The sequence below is a fragment of the Chelmon rostratus genome, chromosome 20 (assembly GCF_017976325.1).
Source record: "Chelmon rostratus isolate fCheRos1 chromosome 20, fCheRos1.pri, whole genome shotgun sequence".
Taxonomy (NCBI): Eukaryota; Metazoa; Chordata; class Actinopteri; order Chaetodontiformes; family Chaetodontidae; genus Chelmon; species Chelmon rostratus.
In genome coordinates this window covers 8,490,160-8,516,745 of record NC_055677.1, presented here as the reverse complement: position 1 = coordinate 8,516,745, position 26,586 = coordinate 8,490,160, and the positions used below count along the sequence as shown (strand labels likewise).

General features: G+C 40.8%; 1 protein-coding gene across 2 annotated transcripts; it reads left to right on the top strand.

Moving 5' to 3' along the window:
• Nucleotides 1–399: 399 nt before the first annotated feature.
• On the top strand, nucleotides 400–25,714 carry dnajb6b (DnaJ heat shock protein family (Hsp40) member B6b). Of its 2 annotated transcripts, XM_041961415.1 has the most exons (10): nucleotides 400–527; nucleotides 8,840–8,955; nucleotides 10,979–11,088; nucleotides 11,803–11,874; nucleotides 12,173–12,277; nucleotides 15,592–15,729; nucleotides 15,830–15,977; nucleotides 16,657–16,727; nucleotides 22,662–22,820; nucleotides 24,782–25,714. In XM_041961415.1, the coding sequence occupies exons 2-10, from the start codon at nucleotides 8,891–8,893 to the stop codon at nucleotides 24,889–24,891; spliced, it is 978 nt and encodes a 325-aa protein (XP_041817349.1). In that variant the 5' UTR covers nucleotides 400–527; nucleotides 8,840–8,890; the 3' UTR covers nucleotides 24,892–25,714. The 2 variants fall into 2 exon arrangements, with proteins under 2 accessions (XP_041817349.1, XP_041817350.1); XM_041961416.1 differs by lacking the exons at nucleotides 22,662–22,820; nucleotides 24,782–25,714 and having other exon boundaries at nucleotides 16,657–17,576.
• Nucleotides 25,715–26,586: the final 872 nt, after the last annotated feature.

Genomic DNA, 26,586 nt, shown 5'->3' with positions numbered 1-26,586 from the left:
TCATCTACCACAGGACCATCCTAGAGTGAATTTTTCAGAACACAGTGGCAGTTGCAGTGGAGATGCTAGGGATCAAACCGCCAACCCTGCTATTCATGGACGACCCTCCTGAGCCACAGCTGTCACAAGGATCTTACCATTTTAGTTTAAACTATGCATTAGTGGTTTATTTTACCAAACAAATTCAAAATTGTCCCAATTTGCTATCTATCTATCGATACATGCATCTATTAAGCGTGTAAGTAATCAAACTGCCAACAGCCACTGAGTCCTGACATTGTGAAAATTATACATTGTACTCCCACCACCGCTCTTTTCTGTCTGGTTTGAAGACTGTTGGAAATCCTGATATTCGGAAGTACTTGAAAGCAGCAGCAGCAGCAGCAGCATAGTGGGCTAGTCGCTATCAGTAGCCACATCACCAGCGAACAGCCACCACCGGCTGCGGTTACAGGTTCCGCACTCAGGCGAGTACGGAGAGAGCAACAGCAGAGAGACCGGTGAGCGCGGACACTTCCTGCATACAGGTGAGCAATCGTTTATTTGTATTTATTTATTTTTTTTAGTAGAAATGTAAGTCCTGCATGTGTGGCATGTGCGGCTTTACCTTGCTGAAAGACCGTTGAATGTGTTCACCGTGTCCTGTCGCATAGACTCAAGTAACATTAGCTACATGCGGGGATGCTGTGGTGTCGCAACCTGATGTCCCCCGCTGTCGTTGGGGGCCATAAATTATATATTACCGTTATTCGCCGCAATTGTAAGTCAACTTAGTTTTCAGTTTGAGGACGGACCGAAGTGCTCGCTAACGTTCAGCTAACGTTAGCCTAAAGAATAACCAATGAGTGGAGCCCCCTGCTTTTTGGTTGGCTGTAGCTATCACAACCCCAATAATGATAACTTAGCTACAGCTAGCTAACTTACAATGGTAGCTACACAAAACCCAGATACGTTCGAGTTTACGGTAATTGGATGGAAAATATTCAGTGCTAAAATAAATGCTGGTTTAGCTAGCTGCGTGCTGTCACCAGTCCAAACGTTGCTAGTGAAGGTCTGGCAATACGAGACTATCAGTCCAATATTAAAGTTACGACGCCACTATTTTTAGAGATGTTTTCACTTGTTATGTAACGTTTTTGAGATTTTATTAATATCCTCATGTCGTATGTGAGTGCATCTCTAAAAGTGCTCATTCGCCTGTAAGACTTTCTAGAAGTTTCTCTCAATCTGATTGGTCTGCCGTGTTACACAAGTTACAGCAACACTGTGATGTGTGACTGCTGATGGTGAAAGCGCACGAACATCACCTACAGAAGGAGAAACACTAATTCAATCTGTATGTTTTAGGCTGCAGTTTGCTTTCACCAGTGGTTGCCATTGGTGACTGGCCCCTGAGAGAGGAAGGAAACACAGAAAAATAACAGTTTCAAATGCAACTAGCATTAGATGTTGCTACATACGCTGGCAATCAACTACAGACAGCATCTAATTTATGATATGAAATGAGAATACAACAAAGTACACTTTACATACAACAACAGATCAATAACTGATTAGATGATAGACACAGAAGTAGTCATCCCAGATTTTGATAGTATTGTATTCTTAATCTTTTAGCAAGCATGCCAAACATTTGCTGGCTGCAGCTGCTCAAATTGCAGGATCGTTGTCAGTGTGATATTTTTGGTTTTGTACTGTTCAGACAAAACAAGACTTTCTTAAACATCTTATTGGGATCAGAGAACTTGTGATGGGCTATTTTCTGACATGTTAAATGATAAATTTATTGATCACAAAAATATTCTACACATGAATTGCTATGAAAATTGTTATTTGTTGCAACCCTATGAGGCTATTACACACTAAATTAGGTATTTTTAGTTCCTGAGTGACACAAAAAGTTGATTGTTACTAAAATAAAAATCTGTTAATGTGGATTTTATTTTATTATATATTTGGTAATTAGACTAGATTCTAATGCAATGTAATGGAAACAGGAAAATGACTAACACAAAAGAAATGTTCAGGTGAGATGAAAGAAAACCTTTAGGGTAATTAGGGTATTAAAGTACTGTTATGCAGTAGGTCTTGTTCGCATTTACCTAAGTGTTTGACTGGAAATATCCTGTATGCTATGTAAACACCACTATTCATAGGCTGGCAGTGCTTTTAAGTAAAAAAAAGGTGTCTTGTTGGGTCTCCCAAAGCTGACCAGTTTGACTGCTTTTGTTATGTAAGTAAGTCAGGTCTGACTTGTGTCAACCCCATACTTATGAGGTATGAGTAAATCAGAATGGAGGTTTGGAGAACCTATGGTACATAAACGGTGCAGGGTTGTTGCTGATGCTGTAATTGATTGTTATTTTATGAAATCTAACTAAAATATCTCAGATTTTTCTAAAAGGAGCATATCAATTTTAGTAAGTTTCTCCACTCCCACCTGGATTTTATATCCCACATATATTTGAGTTTGTGAATGAATTCCCTGTCCAAGGAGTTAATGCTCACTGCTGTTCACAGTAAATGAAGTCTTCTTGTGGTGATGACCTCTTAGAACATGTTTCCACTAATAGAAAGTAAAGGGGGAAATCCAGGGAAAAACTCAAATGAGCTGCTGATCATGTGCACACTGTGCAGTGTTTGAATCACAAACACTCCACTCGTTGCTATGAATCATTTCAGGTAGGGCACAAGCTTATTATTGTGTTGTGTGCAGCTGTCATCTGTGTCTCTGTCCTGTCAGCTGCGATTTGGTAGGTGCTGGTTTCTGGGAGCCTGTTTTGTACGGCGCTCTTGTCTTGTCAGTGTCAGTTTTTTTAGTGGCGTTAGAGTGTTCTTGAACACTGACAGACCTACTCTAGCTTCCTTTGTTGATTGCAGTCACATTGGAGGTGACTACTCAGTGTTCAGTTTGTAACAGTATGATGCTGGGTTTGCAGGGAGTTATTCTAAAGAATGAAGTCTGAAGGGACAACTTGGGTGTAAAACAAAAGGGATTCAGGGAAGTCTAATCAGAGATTTTAATCAAGAGATAAAACCTGGAGTTGCTTTGCAGGTAATTAACTGGGGGAGTTGCTGTGCAGACAGAAATCGTGAAAGCTTTTACAACAATAATGTACCTTTTGTGAGCCCATACCCTGATTATATGCTTATACTGACATGATGTTGCTTACAGTAAGTTGCAAGGCGTAACTCAGGAAATTCCTGTCATGTTGTTGCGCTCCAATCCTGCTCTGTATCCTATTATACTGAGTTTCCAGTCCACTTGAATCTGATCTGATATTCTTTTCTATTATGTATTTATTTCCTTCTAAATAATATAGCCAATCAGTGCACACTTGCCCTACATTAAAAGGAATAAAGCAATTTAAATATGCTTAATAGCTTTTGAATAGCTCTGCAGTAAGAAACCTAGTATGTCACATCTCTCCTTTTACTGGTATAGTATTGATATAATATTTTCAAAGGGGATAGTGCTTTATATTTCTCTGTGTCAGTATGGGTCTGAGGAAGGTTTGGACATATGTCAGCAGACCGATGTTATTTATCCAATATTGACGTATCCCAAGTATATCATGGATGGATGGAAATCTATGTATTTTTATTTTTTGAAGTTCAAAATATATCTGATGTATTTGTGTTTAATTTATAGTTATTTATAATGTTGAGACTAGAAATTTACCAACCAACTGTAGTTTTTCGTGAAGCATTGCTATAATCTTAAACAGTAAAGTCTAATGTTTAATTATAAAATATCCTTCCTCAGTAAAACTTTTATCTATAAGATGTGTTGTCACATTATGCAATATTCTTTTATCTAATGTGTTTTGAATGTGGGTGAAAACTTGTTCTAGCCTGTTCTTCGAGCCTGGAGACAGGAAAAGTATTGATGCACCATAATGGAATTTACCCCGTGATTATCGATTGTTCGCACACTATGACCAACCATTGACAAAGTTAAATACTGTAAGTGAAATGTGGCTCCTGTGTCCGTTAAAAAATGCTCTAAATAGATTAGTTCGTACTACACAAAACATCTTAACATCTTTACATTCCTGGCTTTGTTTGGCTTTGTTGGCTTGTTTCTTGTGATTTACCATTGCAAGAATTTGAGTTTAAGTCTATTATGTCTATCTATGTCTATTACACAATATTGGTCCTTCAAGGGAAATCTCATTTGGTGCATCATTACTGCACGGCGAGGGGGGGATGAACAGATGTTGTTGTAATCTCTCGCTGCTCAACTTGTCTGGAAGTGTTTGCTCCAAAATCTGTGTAGATTCCTACCATTAATGTTTAATACTCAGATCAAACCACTGCTGTTGACTTCTGGTAATTAGCTCTGCCCTGAACCCATGAACACTAAGAAGGTCTTCTTTCTGGCAACCTTCTTTTTAAATGATTTAATAATCCTTCATTCATCTATCTATCCATTTTGGAGTCAATTTTCTCTTGCATCCTCCACCCATTGCTCCTGGAATCCCCAATTTCAAAGCCAGCTGGGTGATGCAGTCCCTCCATAGAGTCCTGCCCTGAGGTACTCTTGCAGTCAGTCGTCTTCAGTACACCTGGATAGGTGGTGGGGCTAGTTACCCAAACAACCACAGCTGGCTCCTGTAAACATTGGAGAAGCAGGTCTTCAGCTGAACGCAATCTGTCCTGTATAGAGGTTTCGTTTTGGCTGCTTACTGCATATGTGCAGTTGCATTCTTTAAGAGTGAGCTCAAGGTCATACATCAGGATCAGACTAAAGATCAACCAGTGAATTTAGAGAGTTACTTTCTGAATCATCTTCTATCCGTAAACCACCGTGTGGTTACACCTAACTGGCTAGCACTTTCATTTTTTATTACCTTCACTTCAAAATCCAAAAGGTAGTTTGATCTTAGCCTTTTATTTAAACCAGCTCTTAAACCACAATTAAAACAGAAAGAAATCCTTGTGGACAACAGTAATTAATCGCTGTAATTTCCTCTTAAAATCAGCTTGAATGGGAAAATTGCAAAATGTTTAAGGGAACAGCTGTTCCCACAGTCAATTTGCTAAAAAATGTATGAAGTCATTTTGTTAAACACGGATTAGGGATTCATGTGCAGCACAAATCTGTTGTCAAAATTATGGGAGAATAGGGAAAGTGCTGCTTTTCCATCTGTTTTTCTTTGAATATGCTTTAACTAACAAGAATTTAGACCACCTATTTCATTGTTAACTGTATTATTTAGTTAACTCCTCTTAATGCTTATTTCAGGAAAATTAAAGATATGATAAATTACTTCTTTTTTCTGTGAATCATCACCTCTGGTTCACTGAAGCATCATGGGATTGTCTGACCCACATCTGTTTGCTCGGTTCACGCTGAGAGGACCGGGAATCCGTCAGATCTGGGTTAGCTGTGTAATGCTACCACAAGGCATCAATATGCACATACATGCATGGATACACACACTGCACAGAACCATGAGTAAACACATCTCTAGCAGGCACTAGTATCCATTAACTCCCAACTGCTGCAGGGGACTGGTGACAGGTGAGTGGGTCAGTAATGGCTGAAGTGAGGGGGATAAAGAAAGTACATTTAATATGATAGGAATCAGGACATAGGTTTGTTTTTTTTTCCCCCCTTTTTTAAGAAAAACGCAGAGGAAATTGACTTTCTGGGTCATATCTCTTTATTTTTATACTGTGGTCTGTACCGGAATGTGGAGTTAGAAGGAGGTACTTTATAACACTCAAATAGATTTTATATGAGTAAATTCAACAGAAAAAGAGGGGGCAGATAATGTCAGAGGGAGATTTGGAGTTACTGCCTGATTCAGGCATCTGAAAGAGATGAGTTTAGTGCCTGCGCCATGTTCCAACCAGGAGTCACTCACTGGCACTGCCGTGTGCCAAACACCCCCAACCCCCCACATGCTCATAACACACACAAACACAATCTAACGGCAAAGGACACTGGTTATAAATAGCTAACAAAAAGGACACAGTGGACTCCCAATGTAAGTAGTCCTCACTGGTTTGTTTATCATTTTTAGTGCAGTAGCTAAGATATCTCTTGATGATAGCCAACTGTGGGTTTGCTTGGCATTTTCCTCGTTTTAGTTGGCAGTTGCTGTCTAATGAATGATTTTGCGTGTCCGACAAAGACGCACACAAAGGAACTGTTGAGTTATTGGATTATTTGGTAAGGCGTTGGAGGGCATACAGAAGGTCTATTTAAGTGTGGCAACTTTGGGTGTGATTTATCAGGTTTGGTTGATATATTGCATCACAGATTTTTGTCTAAGGTCTGTTAAAGGTATGTGTTTCTGTATTAACATGTCTAAAAATGACTAGACTATGTTGTATATTTTGTTGAGTTGGGCATTTGCATTAATCCCTAATGTTTCCAACAATGTTCAAACCCAGAAATTCTGTGATTTTATTAAAGGTAACAGTGTGCTTAATTTGGTCCCCTTCACCCCCTCTAGTTGCTGTAACCTGCAGGGAAACATGGGAAACACCACATATGCATCAGAGAGTGAGGAAGGAAGTCCTTAACATGACTAAATGTAATGTAAATTAAACTTAATTACCTCGTCCATAAACATTTCTTTCTCAGTCACGCCAGATAGAGTTTCATTCCAATGGTGGTTGTTTAGCCGTGAAGACAACAACTCCCATGATCCCATGCTGCTTCACAACATCATCAAACTGCCTCTTTTGTTGTCATTGTTTTGATTGAGAGGCCTTGAGTGGCAGACTGTGCTTTTAGGACGCACAGTAACCAGAATTGGTGTGAAACTATGTCATAACAAATTTTTGTTTTCCCTCATGCTCTGTTGCAGACGTATTATTTTTCATTTGGTTTAAACAAAGTAAGATTGTTTATGTGTGGGAGGGAAGTAACTGTCTTATTGCACATGATACAGTATGATTTAATATTAAAAAAGTGAGGTCCTGTGAGGTTGTTTTCCCTTTTTAAGTAAAATAAGATTTTCTGAGCCAAAGCATACAGAGATTAACTTTTAAACTATGTAGTTTTAATCTGGGAGACGAAACAGATCTCCTGCTGAGCTCCTCTTTATACAGACCACATAGCAGAGCCTGAAAACCAGCTCTCCTTGTATCAGTGTTGAAAGAAAACTTGTGACATACTGTGGTTTAGTCCCACCCACAGTGAAAGTATACCAGTGGGAAAGTCTTAAACTTTGATTAACAAACAGTTACAAAAAACTTTCTCCTAACAGAATGTGATTTGCATATGTCATCATGGATGATGCAGTGAAAACACTAAGCAACAAAGGGTAAAACTTAGATAAAAAAATATTGTAAGGGTCATTATTAACAGACATTAGTAGCCTAAGGAAGCCTTCATTGGACACATGAGCACGATGGCAGCGAGAGACTATATTTGGTTTAGAGAATATGTTGTCCACTGTGACTTGAGAGTAATGCAATTAGTTTAATGACTGTGTGTGTGTGTGTGTGTGTGTGTGTGTGTGTGTGTGTGTGTGTGTGAGTGAGTGATTTTTCTAATGATCCCTCAGATCTCATTCTCAAACACTTCACGATATTTTACAGTTTAACAGTAAACTTTATCATCTTAACTTCACTGGGAGTTTAAGAATTTAAAATTACCCCAATCATCTGTAAAAAAAAAAAAAAAAGAAAAGAAATTGCTTTATTGTGGCACATCATTTACGCCCATACTGATAAGATGGGCAGAATTAACACTTGAAATTGTAGTGTTTTCAGAAACAGTGGCTCTATTTCAGACTGGTGGACAAAAGCAACCATAATTTTTGTTGCCTAAAACAGCAACTGTCACTGTCAGATTTTATCTGCTGTGACGGTTGTTGTTAAGCTAATACTAGCTCCAAGGATGGTACAAAAACTCATCTCTGGCTGATTTTAAATGTTTCCAACTCAAAGATAAACATGTAAAAGGAATCTTTGTCCCTATAAACTAATGTAGTTTGCTAAATATGTCTTCCCTGGCCCTGGAAGTAATGCTAGGTTGCTTCAGTAGGCAGTAAGCTAGTTAGCCAGGCAAGCTAATGATTTCAATGTGTGTTTTAGAGCTCAATTTTGGACCATGGATAGCCACATTTTAAGTCATGTGATCCTTATATTTGCCTCTCTTGTCCCTTTCTGTGTTCTGCAGAATTGTTTTACACTGTGAAGCTCATCCAAACAGAGTCAGAGCTGTGCTGCTTTCAGTAGTTTAACATTTCCTCGTATTTACCTTCACATCAAGACTCAATGTGTTGGCAGCAGATGTTGTTACATTTCTAGCCATCTAGGTACAGGATACAGAAGAGATTTTGATCACGTGACTTTGATGTCAATATGTTGGTGCAGGCTTCCATCTCTGTGTTGTAGTATTGCAGAAAAATTGGAAATCTGGTGCTGGAACTTGAATATCTTCCAATACTTTTTCATTGGACCTGTTCTGTCTTGTTTTTGAGAACCTAAACTTCATAACTTCAGTCTTACGTCATGTTAAAAGAAATGCTTCATGGTTGTTATCTCTAATTTCAAAAGCAAACCATAAGTCACGTTTTCTCTATTCCATCCTCAGGGTGGGGGATGATCAGCTGCTTATTATGTAATTTTGCTTGGCTTGTATTAGCTTAGCTGTCCTCCTCCCTGAATCTCTATTTCAGTGCAGTTGATTACATTGTTGGGTATTGCCACTCTGTTTAAAGCCATTGCCCCTCCCTCCCCTTAACAAATTCACCCCTCAGGTCTGGAAGAGAGGTTTCTCACCCGTCACACATGGCTACGCTCAGTCACAGATTGTTGGGCTTTATTTCTCCAAGCTAACATGTCTTAACAGAACTCAACTCTCTTTCCACAGAGGCCACACCGTCACAGAGGACAGCAGCGACGAACTCACACAGACAGAGCCATGGTGGAATACTACCAGATATTAGGAGTCCAGAAAAATGCAACACAAGAGGATATTAAAAAAGCGTAAGTGCCCATGAGCCTTTTATGCTCTGGTTTTCCCCTGGTGTTGTTGTTGTTAAATCTTGGCCACTCTGAGGGTTGTAATAGGTTAATTATATCCCCCTCAAGCTGTATAAACCAGCATGAGCAGAGAGAGAGAGAGAGAGCAGACTGCAATGCAGAAAGTTTCCACTCTTTGTCCTGTAACCTTGCCGCTGTCAAATATCTCCCCCCTATATTCACCCACCAATCACAATGAACACCCAATGACCAGACCAGTTTCTGTTTATTACCACCTCAGGTTTCTCGTTAGTGCATTTTGTTTTGATAAGTGAAGGGTTGATGATGATTTGAAGTTCTGTCCATATCTAAAGGACAGAAATAGCCTGTTTGAAATTGGACATGTGCTCCAGATGAAATTAAAAGCTACTGAGGGAATTGAAGTAAATCACTAAGTGAAGTGAAATATTGTGAGAGAGGAGGAAACAACTGAACATTACTGATTATTGCTGATCAAATCAACCAGTGTAAGAGTATCCAATTTGTCAAGAATCCAGCATAGAAAGATAGCAAAGAACGCGGAGTGCTTGCGATCTCTGTGCACTCAGTTGTTGGCTGCCAAAGTCAAATAATATCTCAACTGACATAAATCAATAAATCGAATCTTTAGCCTATGACGCCCAGCTCTGTCTTATTGACCTGCGATTGATTTGCAATGGTAGCGGTTTGGCTCTAGGGATGGCAGTGTCGGTCCGTCAGTCAGTGAGTCCACCAATGTGATCCATACTGAAATATCTCCACAACAATTGGAAGGATTGCCAAGAAATTTAGTACAGACATTCACGGTTTACAGAGGATGAACTCCATTGAAATTAAAAATCCTTTCCTTCATTTAGCACCTCAGCAGGTCAAAACTTTCACATATCTTGTAAAATATCTCAACATATAGTGACTTGATTGAAAATAGTCATTTATGGATCACCAGTAGGTTGATATTTGTTTTTGTCCACCCTGCATGTCCACCTCAGGGTGAATTGTAATGACTTTGGTGATCCCTTGGCTTTTCATCTAGTGCCATCGTTGTCAGAAATGTTTTCTTTCTTTTTCTTTTGAGTGTTTATTTCTCCCATGGGCCTCAGATGTACATTGTATTTAGTACTAATTCGCAAATGATTAACATGGGAGTCTTTGCCATCTCTGCCATCCATCCCATATGACATGAACTCAGTGGAAGTGCAGCCTCACAGAGCTGCTAGCATGGTTATAGACTCTTAGTCTTGTTTGTTGATTACATGTAATGGGTTTGAAATTTTAGCCTCAGGAGCGAGAGTTAATACTGTCCTCAGAGACTTTGAAGTATTCAGGGCAAGATAATGGCTGTTGTAGCTTCTACCAGTGGACATACAGACTTCTGACTACAAACACTGACATTACATCGGTCAGCTTAGCCTGGCCGGTTGACTATTGACCAGGCTTTGGACAGCCAGATAATGTCACAGATTACAACAAAGACACAGACTACAAAGACTATTCAGTATAGATCCATAAGGGGGTCAATCCCTGGATTGTGTGCAGCCTTTTTTGCTGGCTGACTCTCTGCCTCATCCACAGCATCTGTGTGTCCACTGCCGGTGCTGCTGCAAAGCTTAGAAACAAACAGCTGATGCAGCGTAAGCTGCTGTGCGAGCCTACGCTGCACGTTAGTGGAGTTCAGGCTGTCTTTGTTATTTCTGCTTGGGTTGGGAGAAGGACTCTGTGTGTGTGTGTTGTGTGTGTATATGTATGTATTTGTGTGTGCACAGACAGGGGTAATGGGTGTCTGTGTATTTGGTGTAGGCATGGTTGCCACCCTAAAAAAAGACATGCATATGGATTTGTGATTCTAATAGGGGGTGTTTGTTATATATACATACACATTTTCCACTAGCCATACTAAGAGCTGACTGTTTGCCTTTGCCACATACACAGTAAATGACGAACGCTTTGTGTTTGTCTCTATTTTGATGTCTGTGTCTTTATATTAACTGTATGGTATTTTGTATCTCAGTTACAGAAAATTGGCCCTGAAGTGGCATCCAGACAAGAACCCAGACAACAAGGAAGAAGCAGAGAAAAAGTTCAAAGAGCTGTCAGAGGCATATGAAGTGCTCTCCGACGGTAAGGTTTTTCTGCAGAGGGAGAAAATCCGTTATACACAGTGGCCATGTTAAGTGCTGAATATGTGAACATGAGGACTGGTGTTTCTCTGAAGTGCACTGCTTGAAATGAACATTTCTTGCAACCTAAATATTTCGTCACTAGCACCTCAAACATGAAAGTAGACATTTGTTATCATCTCTACTGCACTTCCATGTCTGACTACTAGAGCAGGTCAGTTTCATTGTTTTGTTGCTACCAGTATTTTATCTTCAGGGTTTTTTTTTTAATTAAATACACATGCCTAGTCACAAGAAGCAGCTGTTGTTAGCATTTATGGTGCACAATGTCAGGAGTGTTTATGCTGGAGTGTGGAGGGCTTGTGCAGAGTCCTCTTGCAGTGGTTTTAGTTTTTACTTTCTGTTTGTCATCTGATGCCATAAATGTCAGTTTGACCTGTACAATAAATAAATTTTTACAGCTTCGTACAAGTTCTAATATTCACAAGTGGGCGTGCAGGCTGTTAAACTGATGAATTATGTGTATGAACAGATATCATTTGCGTGTGTTTTGGAAATGTTTTTGATTTAGTCAGAGTGAAAACAAGCAGCAAACTTGATGCTAATGCTAACACACACTATGCAATGTAACGATTGCGTTTTCAAATACAACCGAGCGGGACTTTCCTCTTTTTACTGGTTTGTCTTATCTAAAGAGCTGCTTTTCCCAAAACAGAAAGCAAGAGGAATATTTATGACCGATACGGCAAAGATGGCCTTTCAGGAGGAGGAGGAGGAGGAGGAGGAGGTAAGGAGAGGACTTTCAAAACGACAAAATATTCCTGTCAGTGCCATGGAGATGATTGATAAGGTTCCAATAGTCAGTTCTAGTATGGAGGAGCAGAATGTGATGAGGATTTAAGATACACTATGATTTTGAGTGTTTTTAGACTTTTTTTATAAATGGCATGGTGCAAAGTAAAAACGTCTTTGTATTACATTTGTATTTGTATAAATTGTAATGATGCAATAACAATAATTGTTTGTAATCCTGTTTGCGATTAATAGTTGTGGTTTGTGAGCTTTACTGTTGTCTGTGTTTGCAGGGGGCCATTATAATCACTTTGGCGGCGGCAGCTTCACATTCCGTAATCCTGAGGACGTTTTCAGGGAATTCTTTGGTGGCAGAGATCCATTTGCAGATTTTTTTGGTAAGTCTGATGGCACTGATGGAATTTCTTATTTTCAAAGAGGAGGAAGGATGATGTAATATAACTCTTATCTTGTCAAAAATGTCCGCAGATGACCTGTCTCAAGAGAGACAGCGAAGGATGTAGTTGGTCCCAGTTTTATGTCATGTAAAACATTTATATTTCTGTTTCCTAATTGGTTTGCCTGTTAGCTGTGCGCTAGCAGCTCCTGCTGTGTAGAAATATGGAAGATGGAGCATTAGACCCAGGAAACCTTCTGTAAAGCCTGGTGCTAATCCCCCACAGCACTGTAGCATTCATCTCCAATACACTAAGCACGGTTCACCTCAGGAGGTCATCTGCCACTAAATGTCACATGTTGGAAAACGCTGAGTGTCTCTGCTGGATGTTGACCTCTATTTCAGTATGTAGTCTTCATCTATTAACCATGGTTTAGACCTCTTCATTTACTCCAGCTTCTTTAAAAAAAATCCCTCTTTAATTATGAATGAAGAGTCATCAGTTCAAAAGCAAGTAATTACAAAATAGTTTTTCTGTTCCTGAAAGGTGCTCCATGAAAAGAAAAAGTGCTATATATAGTGCTATAAAGTGCTCGCTATATGTTGAATATGCTTAAGTTTATATATGTTTTGCAGCCACTTCTTAGCGATTAGTTTGAACAATTACAATTACTCCAAATACTCCTAACAGATACTCCTGTCTTTTATCCACCACTTCTCTCTGCGTTTGTACAAAATGAAAGTAGCTTTCTGGCTTTTATATAATCCTTGAAAGCTAGTGTACTGCTGGCTAGGGTGATATATGGTTACTTAGTATTAGGTTAAGTTAGTATTTAGTATACTTATAGGAGTTTAGCTTCTATAGCCTGTCCTGGGTTGTCTGGGTTCAGCAAAAGGCTGATTGGAAGGCATGTGCAGTTCACCCCGTGTAGCTCTAAATATGGAGTTCAGACGCAGGCAGAGGATGGATTTGAGCGTCTACATCACTCAACTGGAATGCTTTCAAAAATAGCTTCCGTATTAAAACAAAAGCAGATGTAATAACGGCAAGTGTGTGTGTGCGCCGTGTGTCTCCGTGTGTCAGAACACATGTGAAACGTGGTGCGATGCGCATACAACATGAACTTACTGAAAAAAGTGTAACCTAATATACGAGTTTTATTAGAAGTGATGCTTGAATTAGATCTTGTAGGCAAAGTCAAGTCATCGTCTTGTATATCAGATTGTTTTTATTAACTGCCTTCATGACACTGGCGTGGCACTGTTTTGTGATTATGAACGTGGATAAGATAAAGCGGTGGAACACAGGAGCTGTTGTTGTTGACCGTTGAAAAAAAGCCAAACCATAAAGCTGCCTGCACCGTCGCCCCACAGAGTAAAGTTCACGTTCTATTTTCATTGGGGACAGCCTCTATTATGCTTGATTGGTATGAAACAGGATCTGTTTATTCCAGCTCTATATTAAGTGTATTTCCTCTGATAGATTTATGTTAAGAACCATTTTGGCTTTCCTCACTGTCTCAAGATAGCAGCCATAGATAGGAAGAGAGTCCAGATATGTTTTTAAAATCCCCCCCCCCAGTCCTGCATTGTCCAGCAGCTTGCCTCACTGAGCAGCAGCTGGTCGTGTAGATCTGTCACTCACCCACCTCAGAGCAGCCAGCAGACTGGGGGGGGGTTTGCGCTGTTGAGACAAATGGAGAGTCAAACGATGACGAGTGCTTAGTCGTCTGCCAAGAACAGCACACGCTCATCCTCAAGTGGACATGTGAAGAAGGAGACAAGAAGGAGACATCAACAGGCTGTTTTTACATACTTTTTGTTGGACATATTGCAGAAATATTTAAAAAAAAAAAAGCTCCACAGTGTCTCCCTGGGCAGCTGCGGTAATTGGGGTTCTAACAATTTTTCAACAGAACATATATAAACTTTTTTATATTGTGTAGTTTTCAGCTGTATGCATTATGGTGTAGATGCACAATTTGAAAACCCATTGACACTGTCGTTTTTAATTTATTCAGCACTATTACACCCTGTGGAATGTTACACAGGTAGAGTTTTTCATAAGTACTGGCTCTCATCCAGATGTCCAGACATTAAACACTTCAACCCAAGACACGTTTTAGATCTCAACATTTTTTTTTTTTAAATCTACGTCTTTTAACTGGATTTTAGTCATCAGACGTCTGGATCTTAAGTTATCTGAGAAACAAGCTAAGCTAGCATTAGTGGCAGCTCAGTTCGTAAGCCTACCCGCCAGACACCCCGTGTCTACCAAAGAACGTCAGAGAGACACTGACTTAACATTAAATAGCTTTATTCAGTGTTTTACCGATTTGAATTTTCTGGTTTTAATTAACAAGTTTTAATTTAACGCTACAATCTGTCCAAAAACCACCACTTGACTGTGTCCTCGCTTCGCCTCCATGCTCCCAGCTATCTCTTTGTGAACACTGATCCTGTAAACAAGAATAAAACCAGAATCCCAGTGTTTAAGCAGCCTCTCAGACTTTACATCTGCCTTTCTTTCTTCCACTCATGGCTGCTGTCTCGCTGACAGCTTTGTGAGAGCCAAGCTGTCTCCTTTAATGTCTTCTTCTCAGTAAATGGACAGTGATGCAGTTAGAACAGTGTTCAGGGGACACTTTTATTTTAAGCTTTCTGTCAGAGGGAACAAACGAAGCTTTCTTGTCACTGCCTCGGTACATTCAAGGTTGAAGGAGGAGTCTTCTTTCAGCAAATGGTGCCAGTGATCCAGCCTTATCCTGCCAGGGTGACCCAGATTGGCAGCGCGCAATTAGTAGCGTGTCCACAGGGCTTTAGGATGAGAATTAAGTGGTGGGCACTTTGACAGTTTAGGGTTAAGATTGTTCCAGAAATTACATGCTGGTGCTCTGACATCCACTGATGCTTTTTTTATTATCGGGTATCTTTTGGAATCTAGTATCAGCCTTAAAGCTGCTCTAATCAATGTTGTTATATTAACAATGGATCAGATAACTTTGTGTAAAGTGGTCGCTTGTAGTGACAAACCCACAGAATTATCACCCAAATCTGCAGTTCCCCTCCCAAGTGTTGAAGCGACTTTCAGCTCATTGGTTTGATCCAATATTCTGGATAAATGCTAATTTTGCTCCGTATCTGCTGCACGTGTAAAAAGGCAACTAACAAACACGTCAGTGTTGTGATTACAGCTTGTTTCTGCTGCTCCCAAGTGGCCAAAGAACATTGAACATATTATAACAAGAACAAGAACTGAAAAAATTAAAAACCTACCCTGATCTTGCAATGCAACTGCTACATTTCCCTCCCCAGCTGACGACCCCTTTGACGATTTCTTCGGAGGTAGTCGCAGTCACCACAGGGGCGCAAGCCGAGGCAGGATGGGGGGATCACTGTTTGGGTTCGGGGGCTTCCCGGCGTTTGGGCCTGGCTTCTCAGGGTTCGATTCAGGTGGGTACATCCCAACAAATACAGAAACTCCACGTGTGAATATATGATGCTTTTCCATTTTGACTGAGGGATTTTTGAATGTGTGCTCTTTTTTTTATAGGTTTTAGCTCATTTGGGGACATGGGTGGAGGAGGAATCACTTCCTTCTCTTCTTCATCTTTTGGCAGTGGGGGAGGAGGAATGGGTAACTTCAGATCTGTGTCGACCTCCACTAAATTCATCAACGGCAGAAAAATCACCACGAAAAGGTACTTAAATGTCACACTCCCCGGCATTTTTTTAAAGGCATAGCTTGACACGTTGAGAAATAAGCGTATTTGCTTTCTTGCGGGGTGTTAGATGAGAAGTTTAGCTTAGCTTATTTTAGCAGAAAGACTGGAAACTGGGGGAAACAGCTAGCCTGGCTTCGTCAAAAGGTAGCATAATCCACCTACCAGCACCTCTAAAGCTCACTTACTAATTTTTTTAACAGTACAAAAACCAAAGTATAAAAACGAGCTTTTACAACAGGGTTACATGCGTGCCTATTTCTTGAGCAGGCTCAGTTACGTCTGGCATGTACCTGTGTTTCACAAGACTCCAGGAGTTTACAGTCAAGAAGTAGATTTGCATATAACCTCACATAACACTGCAACATTTTTTGTAAAGGCCAAACGAGGTAGAACGTTTAATGTAGTGAGCTTTAGAAGTGCTGGAATGCAGATGTTTTTGGACAGAGCTTGGCTAGCGGTTTTCCCATGCTAAATTAAGCTAACCAGCTGTTGGCTGTACATTAATATTTCCTGTACAGACAAGAGAGTGATATGAAACATCTCCTCTAACTCTTGGGAAGGGAGGGAAAAGGCATACTTCCCAAAATGTCAGACCATTTCTTCAGGGCGTGTTGACCAGCCTGACTTCCTCATCTCCTCCGTGTGTTTGTAACAGGATCGTGGAGAACGGCCAGGAGCGGGTAGAAGTGGAGGAGGACGGCCAGTTAAAATCCCTAACAGTTAATGGTAAGGAGCAGCTCCTAAGACTGGACAACAAGTAATTATCTCGCCACAACATTTGGCCAACATACAGTTTTCACACCTGGAAGAATTCGCCCAGTGACTATGTTTGCTACCGGCAGTTGGTCTCTTGTCTCTCTGTCCTCCTGCATCTCATTCCCAAAGAACAATTTTCTCATTTTAGCTTAGCCACAATGGAGGCGAGAGAGATGTTCACAGTATTTGTATATTTGTATTTATTCCGTAATTATAGGGGGACCATCCTGCTGGAATTTGTGTTTTTGTTTACTACAATAATTAAATTGTGCTTTTTATTTCCGCTATATGCACAATGCTGGGTATGTGGTACATATATTTTTTTTCCTTTTGGGGGTGAATATTGTCTTTCTTACTGTAGCAGGAAAACAAGATGCTGTACATTTAGACTTACGCATGTCATTTTTTGCTCTTTTCATTTGACCAACTTTAACAAGTGAATGATTAAAGCTTAACCCCTTTGCCCTACTGTCTTTAACCTGAACTAACCTGTTAGCTGTAACCATGTTTGCGCGTGTGTAATACGAATGACATAGATTATTAATTATTACAATGTGCATTTTTTTACTTTTCCATTTGTTTGTGTATTTGAGAATACCAGCGTGTTTCATTTGTTTCTGCATGATTGCTGATTCCAGGAGGCTGCTTTCATAATTTCACTGTAACTCTGTCAGCAACTCAAACCCTGAACTAAGGTCACATAACATCCTCACACCATTTAAAGGACACGCAGGGGAGTTTTCATTCTTTGTAAAAAGGAAAACCAAAATAAAGAGTTCAGATTTGGTCAATAAACGTCAGTTTGTGGAATGTTGTGGAGAGGCTGCTGCAGTCACCTGGTGTCTCTTGTGTGATGTTTTCTTCTGGCTTGAGTGGCTTCTTCTCGTCTCACTCTTCCTGGATGTGTGAGGTGTGTGCTTGTGCCTGATTACAGTTTAAACCTGCTTCACACAACCGCAATAAAGGAAACCACAGCGGCTGCTTCTTTTGTACACTCACCCATCGTACAGCTCACCGTGTGTGCATTATTTTAACCTACTAATGCCTCCATTTCAGAGCAGGTGACTCACATTAGGGCTTGGTCGCTGACAGTACAGGAGCCGTTTATGTGCTGCGTGGGACTTCACTGAAATAATCCTATTCACCATTTATCTAAAAGATCAAGATCGTTATGATCACACGCCTGTATCTCTGAACCCTGAGGTGTATTTTTCCTGTGGTGGCAGGAATGCTTTACCTTTCTGGACCAGGTGAGAAGGAAACGACACCCACCTCCAGGACTCGTGTGCCCTTCCTCATGTTTCTCTCTTCACCCCTCCCTTGCGGACATTTTTTTGGGCTCGTAAAAGTGCTGACGGTGCACCTCTTTTGAATACGCCCACAAACAGAACCTGAGCTCTGCAGAGACACCGAGCCAAACAAAGGAGTCATCTTCCAGCTAGGAAAATCCAATCAGTATTAAAACTTTGAGGTGTGCTTGCGTGTACTGACTGGGTGCTCTTATAAACATTAGGCATGATCAGCTCAAAGTTACATTGAGCGATGTGGATGATTGCAGCTGGCTCAGAGGTCACTGTGTACAGAGAAGACTGTGTGTGTTTCTTGAGGAATGTGCTCGGGGCTAGTTTATTTACACAAGCCTCGCTGCATATTTTTCAGAGAGACAAGTCAGGAGGAAAGAGAAGGGCAGGGTGAGGCCTTCAGCGGAGTCTCAAGGCTTAACAACATGACTGAAACGGTTTACAGTTGTGACATGTAATTTAACATCTGGGATTTTGTTGTGTGCATTGATGCTGCGAAGGCCACGTCCTCCATTATCTGGCTTGTATTTGTTTTTGTCTTTTAATTTCCTTTTCACCAGCGCTGATTGGAGCGGCGCTTGCGCAGTCCTGTTGCTAGGTGACACTGCAGCTCTGCGCCAATCTCTGGCTTACATAGCCTGTATGCACCCCCCTTCTAGGTGTGTGTTTCTATGTGTGCGTGCGTGTATGTGTGTATAAATTTGATAAGTACTTCAGTAATAGATGTTGTAGATCGGGTTGACCACGCGTACTAGCAATAAATTGTAAGCAACAATATCTTACCACGAATAATATCTTAATCTTAGAATCTACACAAATAAATCAGCATTATGTATTTTCATGTGTGCATCTACTTAAATTCCTGGTGGCTGAAAAAAAAAAATCAAGGTTTACATGATTAAAATATTCTGAGGAGATCATAGTGGGGAGTACAGGCCGCTGAGTAGGTGTTGCAGGAGCGGGAATTATATCTATGGTGCAATAGCGCCCTCTCCTGGATCAACCGTAGTGTTATAATTTGTGCTAGAACTAGAAGTTACAACCTTAATTAATTCTGTCACTCATATTGTTGGTCTTACTTTTATTTGTGGCATAATCAGGCTCTAATTTTTGCATTTACACTTCCTATAATTTGGGGCCTGTCAACAGGAAGTACTATGCCATGGAGTAAGTGGGTTAGCTGCGGGCTACATACATGTTTTGTTTTGTCTTTTGCCCATATTTTTTACATTTAGAAAAATTTGCACCATTAAAAGTATGCCGAATTAGCTATTAGCAGTTTCTGTTGGCAGTGTAGGTATGGATGCACAGACAACTGTCACGGAATTACTTTGATTACTTAAGAAAACTTAAAGTATGTACATTGAAAAAGTATGATTCTAAGGTGAGTTCAAGGAGCGTCTTTTTATTTGTGATTTCTAAACGGATTTACACACATTTACGTACGTTGGACATCGTAGATAATGACGTCCTCCGGAAGTGTAAGTCACACACTGAATCTGAAAATATGTGTATCACGTCTGTGTGTTCAGTTTAAACTAAAATATGACTCAACGAAGGAGTATGACGTTTGACGGAAACGGATTTTAAAATACCTTTAACTGCCTGCGTGAACTGCGTTTCACAGACACAGAGGCACCTCCAGCTGCTGACGCTACTGATAAACGGACCAAACTTCAATAACTTTACAGGCACGATGGGGAATGTTGTGCCAAAGAGAAGCAAATAATCGAGAAAAGTCTGGAAAATCAACATATTTTGTGTGTCAGAATTTAGTTTTTGTCTAATTTCCAATCAATCCTCCTGTGTAGGACTCTCTGTCTCCAGGTTGGGGACCACTACTTTAGAGGACGTACACAGTCCAAGGGATGATTTAAAATAAGAAAAAAAATTAAAAATTTAAATTAAAATTTAAAAAAATTAAAATCATTAGATTATTAGTTCATTCTGAGATGTCCCTGACATCTTTTGCCTGACATTTAATTTGAAGGTGATCCTCATGTGGCCACTAGATGGCGCTGCCTGTATACAAAAGACAACATGACATCATTCGGTTGAATGACCATTTCTACAACAGGAATCACAAATATTGGAGAAAGCAGACAGTGATGGGCAGGACAACTGCAGCAACACGTGACACACTTGTATCTTAATTGATTTTAATGTGAAAACTTTAATTTCCTCAATTTGTTCATCAATAATTCATATTTGAGTGTCAGGACACTTTTTATTAGTTGTGATTTAATAAAAAAAAAAAAACAACTTTGTATTTCTTGTTAGAAATAGAGTCTCGCCGCCTCCTCTCCCGCATCCATCCATCCCAATACGACACACAATACTGTCATTTCCTGTCCTCGAGTTTCCCCATATATGAGAGATGGCTTCCTGTTGGCAGAAAGCAGCATCCGGTCTTAGCCCCCACACCCACCCACCCACCTCGTCTGCTTGACAGCTTAGCACGAAACAGGGAATCGGCCCGGAGCTGCTGGCCACTTTATGAACGATGGCAAAGATAAGCTGCCAGTTTCATTTTGGCCGTGTCTGAACAAAGACACAGACTGTATCTCTCTGTGCTCAGCAGTGGAGTCACATCAGCACGACACCACGTGTCTTGAACTGGGGGAAGGTGGACTGTTGAAAATAATCTGGTCCACAGTTGTAGTTGTCATGTAGCGTTAGCCTCCTCCTGAACAGTGATTTATTTTAGGCTTTAGGCTCCAGCCTGCTGCAAGTGAGGCTGCTTTTGTCTGTCACGCATAGATTTTGTGTCTGTGTGTTTAGGCGTTAACCCGGGTGTTTGGGCCTGTGTGCACGCTCCTGTGTTGCAGTTTGGACAGTGTGTATCAAACAGCTTTTACAGATACACACAGCACTGCAGACAAATGACAGGCACTCCCAAGACAATAGCTGCAAATGAAAGCATCCAGGAACTCAACTGCGTTCACTCTGCTTTTCAAATTAAGCCCAGAAATTAAAAGCCTGCCGTTATGAGCACTAAAAGATCTCATTATCAACACTGCTCTTTGATATTGTTTTTGTTGAAATTAATTAACTGATGATGGATTATGCGACTTGATAGTGGAAGGAATCTTATCACCCAGGCCCATAATAGATGCAAATATTGATCCTCTGGAGTAAAGGAGGGCTGGAACAAAGCACACAAGCTCGGAGTCCCATACGTGTTAGTTTAATCCAGCTGTCTAACTTCACTTGATAGGATCACCAGACAAATGCAGTTTGGGATTAGCTGTTTTCCAAAGATGGATAGAGAACGAGCAGCAGGAACCTTGAGAGTAAAGCCACCAATTGTCCCGTTTCTGTCGCTCCGCCGGGTGCTGGTCTCTCCTCGCAGGGGTCAACCCTGTGTTTTTAAAAGTGTGTTCGATTTAAAAAGCTGATTTGCAAACTCTTTGCAATCCAAGTCTGGGGCTAAAGCAAAGCAACATAAATCACCTTTAAAGTTTGGGGTGTTTTCAGCAAGAAACTACCCAATTTCGACCTTAACTCACTCGAAAAGGGTTTGTGACAAAGAACCAGACTTGGGTCAAAATGAAGGTCCTGCAGTAATAAGATTCCTATTCAGAGAGAATTGAAATCCAGTGATGTCTTTGTCTCTGTGAGGGCCTGAGCACATGCAGCCTCACAACCCTCGTGCTCCACCTAAAAGCATTGAAAGAGGTGCATCTGCCTCTAAATGTCACACAAAGCAGAGAAAAATAACATCAAGGATAGTGTTGCAGCGCAGCCGCAATCTTCCGTGTACATTAATGATTAGAATGACAATATGTTTATGTTGAGGTGGCTCGCGCTCCCACAGGTATGTCAAACAAAGCTGCCAGGCCTCTAATGACTTCTGATGTCTTTAAGGCAGCGCTGTTACACGCCGTGCCGGGGATTTTGAAATGCTGGTGCAGATCCTCCTCTAAATGGGACCAGGTTCAGCACGGCGAGCATCTGGCCCCCTTTCTTCTCCTCTCCACTGCCTTAATTACACAACACAATGGCGATGAGATCTGCCTGTAATCTCGCAGCATAATAAGTCCCCCCCCCCCCCCCCCCCCCCGCCCCCCCCATACCTAGCCTGCCACTAATTCAATATAAATGTAAATTACCTAGAGAAAAGAATAACCAAATCTCATTTTATTTACATGACTAATCACAATGAAGTCAGGCAGATGAAATATGAATGAAATATATGGTTGGCGTTTGAAAGGAAGGAGGGGTCTATATGGCCTTAGGGGCTCTTTGAACTTCTTGTTTTATATCATCTTTGTTGTTTCATGTTGGTTACATCAATATGCCTTTTTGCACTTGTGCTCAACTTGCTGTAATAGATGTGTTTTTTCCCCTGTCTGATTGTACTCACACTGCCAAGGGCATCACAAGGTAATATGTTTTCCTTTCAGCTGACTTTTTTTTTTTCCTGCACCACACATCTCGTGTCAGAAGCCTGAAATTCAAAGACGCTACATCGGGAAAAAATAAATAAAAATACAGATTTAATGTTGGTTGGAACACTTCAGGCCATCCGTCCAGACAGCGAGGAGAGAGGGTTTAGGTGTGATTCATTCCCCACTCTGCTCTGCTCTTTCCACGCCCACAGACGTTTCAGCCGAAGACCCCTTGGAGGAAGAGTTTCGTCGCCGCAGACAGAACGCGCTTCCTGGCCTCGGCCTGCACCAGCGCTACCTGAGGAGCTCCGCCCAAAACGTCTCAGAGGAAGAGGAGGAGCACGGCCTACAGAGCCTGGGACTAACGAGAGGTCCGCCCACCCGCCACAGCAGGGCTGATTAATTACCAGCGCACAAGCTCTCCTTTAAAGAGCGGTTTAAAGAGTGGGGTCTTAATAAGCGCAGCTAATTGTCCGCTTTTGTGTCTGATGGCCGCACAAAGGGCGGTGACGAAGAGTGGCGTGTCTGATTGGCAGATGTAAACACCGAGGACAGAGGTGTTCATTAGGCGGCTCTGTTCTATGCTGCAGTAACGACCAGAGGTCAGAGGTCGCCCTCTGTTTTCCCTCGCCGGGTCAGGAAGTCGCACACAAAAGCTGAGCAATTATCTGCAACACACAGCGGCTGAACGTTTTAGAAGAGCAGCTTCGCTAGTTAAGGGGGGAACCTTTAATTTAAGCGTGCATGTTTCCTGCTGGGATGCAAATAAAGGCCCTAATTCTTTTTCTGAGATAATGACACAAACTACTCAAATATGGGCCCTCAGAGAGTCTGTTTTTAAATACTGCTGCCGGCTGAAACTAAGAGTTCTAAATGTGAGAATAATCTGCACCACTTTCTAATAAGTCACTCTTTATAAAGTGTTTACACAATGTAGCTAATGGCGTTATTAGAAGTTAACATACAATGTACTGATGCTTTGCACATACATTACGAATCATCAGTAAGAACAATAATACATTTCATTTATGATTTCTGGTGGATTATACAGTATATATGGAAAGAACTTCTAAGTCTTATTTTTAAAAAAATATTTTGAAAATATTTACATTTTTTTATTGAAAAATACATTCAGTGCAATTTGTGCAGTGAAACCACACAAACAAGCCAAAGAAAAGAAAACAACTGGAGGAAATTACGTTAGAAAATGCATTTTATTAGAATTCTGAAGGTGTCAAATGCTGCATGATGGTTCATTTCACAGCAGTAATCCAACTGTGAAGTGTGTGTTGAAACTGACAGCAGCTATGGACTCACAGCCGCCTCATAAATAATAAATTAAACAGGAGAAATGGGCTAATGGACAACAACAAACGTTCACTCAGAGTAACTTTTACCTGGGTTTTACTCAGGTGAGATCAGGTGACACCTTTCTGACTTCATGTGGGTCGATGGTCAGCACTTGGAATAAAAGTAGTTTACGAAAGCAATAAATTCCAGAGTGAAATGAATGTAAGACCATTACAGCCGACCATGAAAGCTGATTTTGTTTACAGACATTACAAACAGACGACATATAACTCGTTAGAGAGTGATAAACTCTTGGCTTGACATTATGAAAGGAACAGTTTGACATTTTGGGATATCCCCTCCTGAGAATTAGATGAGAAGATTGATGCCGCTCTGATGGTTGTCCGGTAAATATGAAGTTATAGCACCAGCAGCTGATTAGCGTAGCTTAGCAACAAACTGGAAACAGCACCTCTAAAGCTCATGTTTTATCTTCTTTGTTTCATCTGTACAATAATCAAAGTGTAAAATGACAATTTGTTTACAAGAGGTTCATGTCTCAGAATATTTCCTGGCCAGGTGCAGTAACTTCCTGGTCGTTACTGCACCTGGCCAATCACATAATCCTCATAACACTATCACGGTGTTGAATATTTACTGGTCCTGGTGGGTGAATTTTGTTTCCTGGACAGAAACCGGCTAGCCGTTTACCCCTGTTTCCACTCTTGATGCTAAGCTAATGTAAGCTGCTGGCTCCAGCTTCATGTTTCATGAGATTGGTGTCAGTCTTCTAAGCTAGCTCTCAGCAAGAAAGCCAATAAGCGTATTTCTAATAATATTAAAAATGCTAGTTTAGTCACAACCTGGCAACCCATTGGTTGTTCTTTTTAATGTCTTATAACAGATCTATAAAGCATTACTATGTGATTTATTGTCATTAATAAAGCCATTAGGTGCAGCGTATAAACTCAAAATAAAATTATTAGAAAGAGATGTTAAAAAATCTACATATTTAATGATCATGTTTGCTTTTATTTTGTAGGACACACAGACACCAAGAGGAAGAAACTGTGGCTAAAGGAGGCAGAGTCCAAAAAGAAGCGAGCTCCTCGACTCTTCCCTCGGTTTGGTGGACTCGGTGCCTTTTTTTAAACACTTAGACACACGCACACGTATGCATTCACCGGCAGAGGTGCCATCAATCATACGTGGCCGTAGTTCATCGTTGCTATGTATCGCAGGCCCGACATCCCCACTGCTGCGCCGTACCTCCCCTCCTCTATCAGCTGCATAACTGCTTCATCATCCTGCAGAGACCTCATGTCAGTGTTTTGTTTTGTCCGTTTTTAGTAGCTCAGCTCGAGCTGTTGCTGTATTTATTGTGGGTGGGCTCTGTGGATGTACAGTGAGCATTCAGAAGCTTAATTAAACTCCCCTGATTGGACTTTCTACAGCGCACGCTTTGCAGGGAGTGTGTTCAAAAGAGTTCAGGTGGTGCAGTTGCAGCCTTGTTTGTGATGAGCATGAAAACTATTGCAGTTATATTGTATAGCATGTGAGAATAGGTGGAGGTCAAGCTACTGGGCGGAAACAAGGAGAGAAAAGGCTATCTAGACAGTGTGAGAGTAGAACAGAATGACAGAGTTTTATGACAGCGAGAGACGAACATGTTCTCCTCGCTCCTCCATCATACATGAAAAGTGACTATTAACACTCTGGCGGTAGCATTATCCACTCTTTTACAACTACTCCCACAGGGTGAAGAATAGCTCTTAACCCCTCTCGGAGTCATTATTTCTTTAGTGTTCTTTGTACCGAGTGGATTCAGCAACATGTTAACCTTCCACGGGTGTTTTTGTAAAAGATTTCTAAAACTAAAATGTGGTGTCCCTCATCAGATCTGTCCTTGACATGTTCTGATTCCTGCAAGTGAAAATGTCTCAGAAATGTTCATTTTCTATGGACTCCTCCTAATAAATGCTTAAAGAAAAATATGTGCTCATGGGTAGTCAATTTTATATTGTATGCTTTAGTATATATCACCAATGCAAATAGCTTCATATGGTGCTGTTACGCTCACACTCGCACACCGATGGCAGCAAGCTACTACTCTGCAGGGTCCTGGTCTGACCATCAGGATCAGTTTGGGGTTCAGAGTCTTGCCCAAAGACACTTGGACGTGTGGAAATGAGAAGGTGGGATCGAACCGGCAACCCTGTGATCAGTGGGAGGACCGGCGGATCTCATGAGCCCAGAAACAACAAAACATGACAGAAATCAGACACGTCACGGCAGACAAAAGACAGATTCTTTCACTCCCATAACGCTAACACACAAACTAACACATGTTCTAAGATTACATTAGTGTAGTTCAGAACACCTCTGGTCACCAGATTAAAAACAATGTAAATTCAGTTGATCCATTAATAAAGAAAAGGCTAATCATACCTCAAATCAGCTAAATCATGTCATAAAATACAATGATAGCTAATAAACGTCGCTCATTGGTTTCACAGCTGTAAATTGTTCCGCAGAGCCCCTGGACATTTTTCACGTTACTAAAAATGCCAAACAGATCTTTAAACTGAAGGATGGATGAACTCTCCCTCTAGTTCTTTTCTCCAAAACCTCTTCTAAAGAATCGGGAGCCAGCTGTTAATCCCGTTGCTATCATTGACAGTAATGCTGTTGCCCCGACACACACAGTACACGCACATAAAACAGAGCACTGACCACAAAACTCTGACAGAAAACATTTCTGTCCTCCACTAACCCTGAAGGACTTCTCGCCTGAGGAACAATAACCTGCACCGTGAGTTTAAAAACAGCCGTAACTTCATCATAAAT

What these genes read in the sequence shown, in the direction of transcription:
- dnajb6b (XM_041961415.1), top strand. Translation starts at nt 8,891, where the DNA reads ATGGTGGAATACTACCAGATATTAGGAGTCCAGAAAAATGCAACACAA. An exon ending in AGGAGGAGGAGGAGGAGGAG is followed by an intron (nt 11,875 to 12,172) that starts GTAAGGAGAGGA and finishes CTGTGTTTGCAG; the next exon opens with GGGGCCATTATAATCACTTT. An exon ending in AGAAAAATCACCACGAAAAG is followed by an intron (nt 15,978 to 16,656) that starts GTACTTAAATGT and finishes TGTTTGTAACAG; the next exon opens with GATCGTGGAGAACGGCCAGG.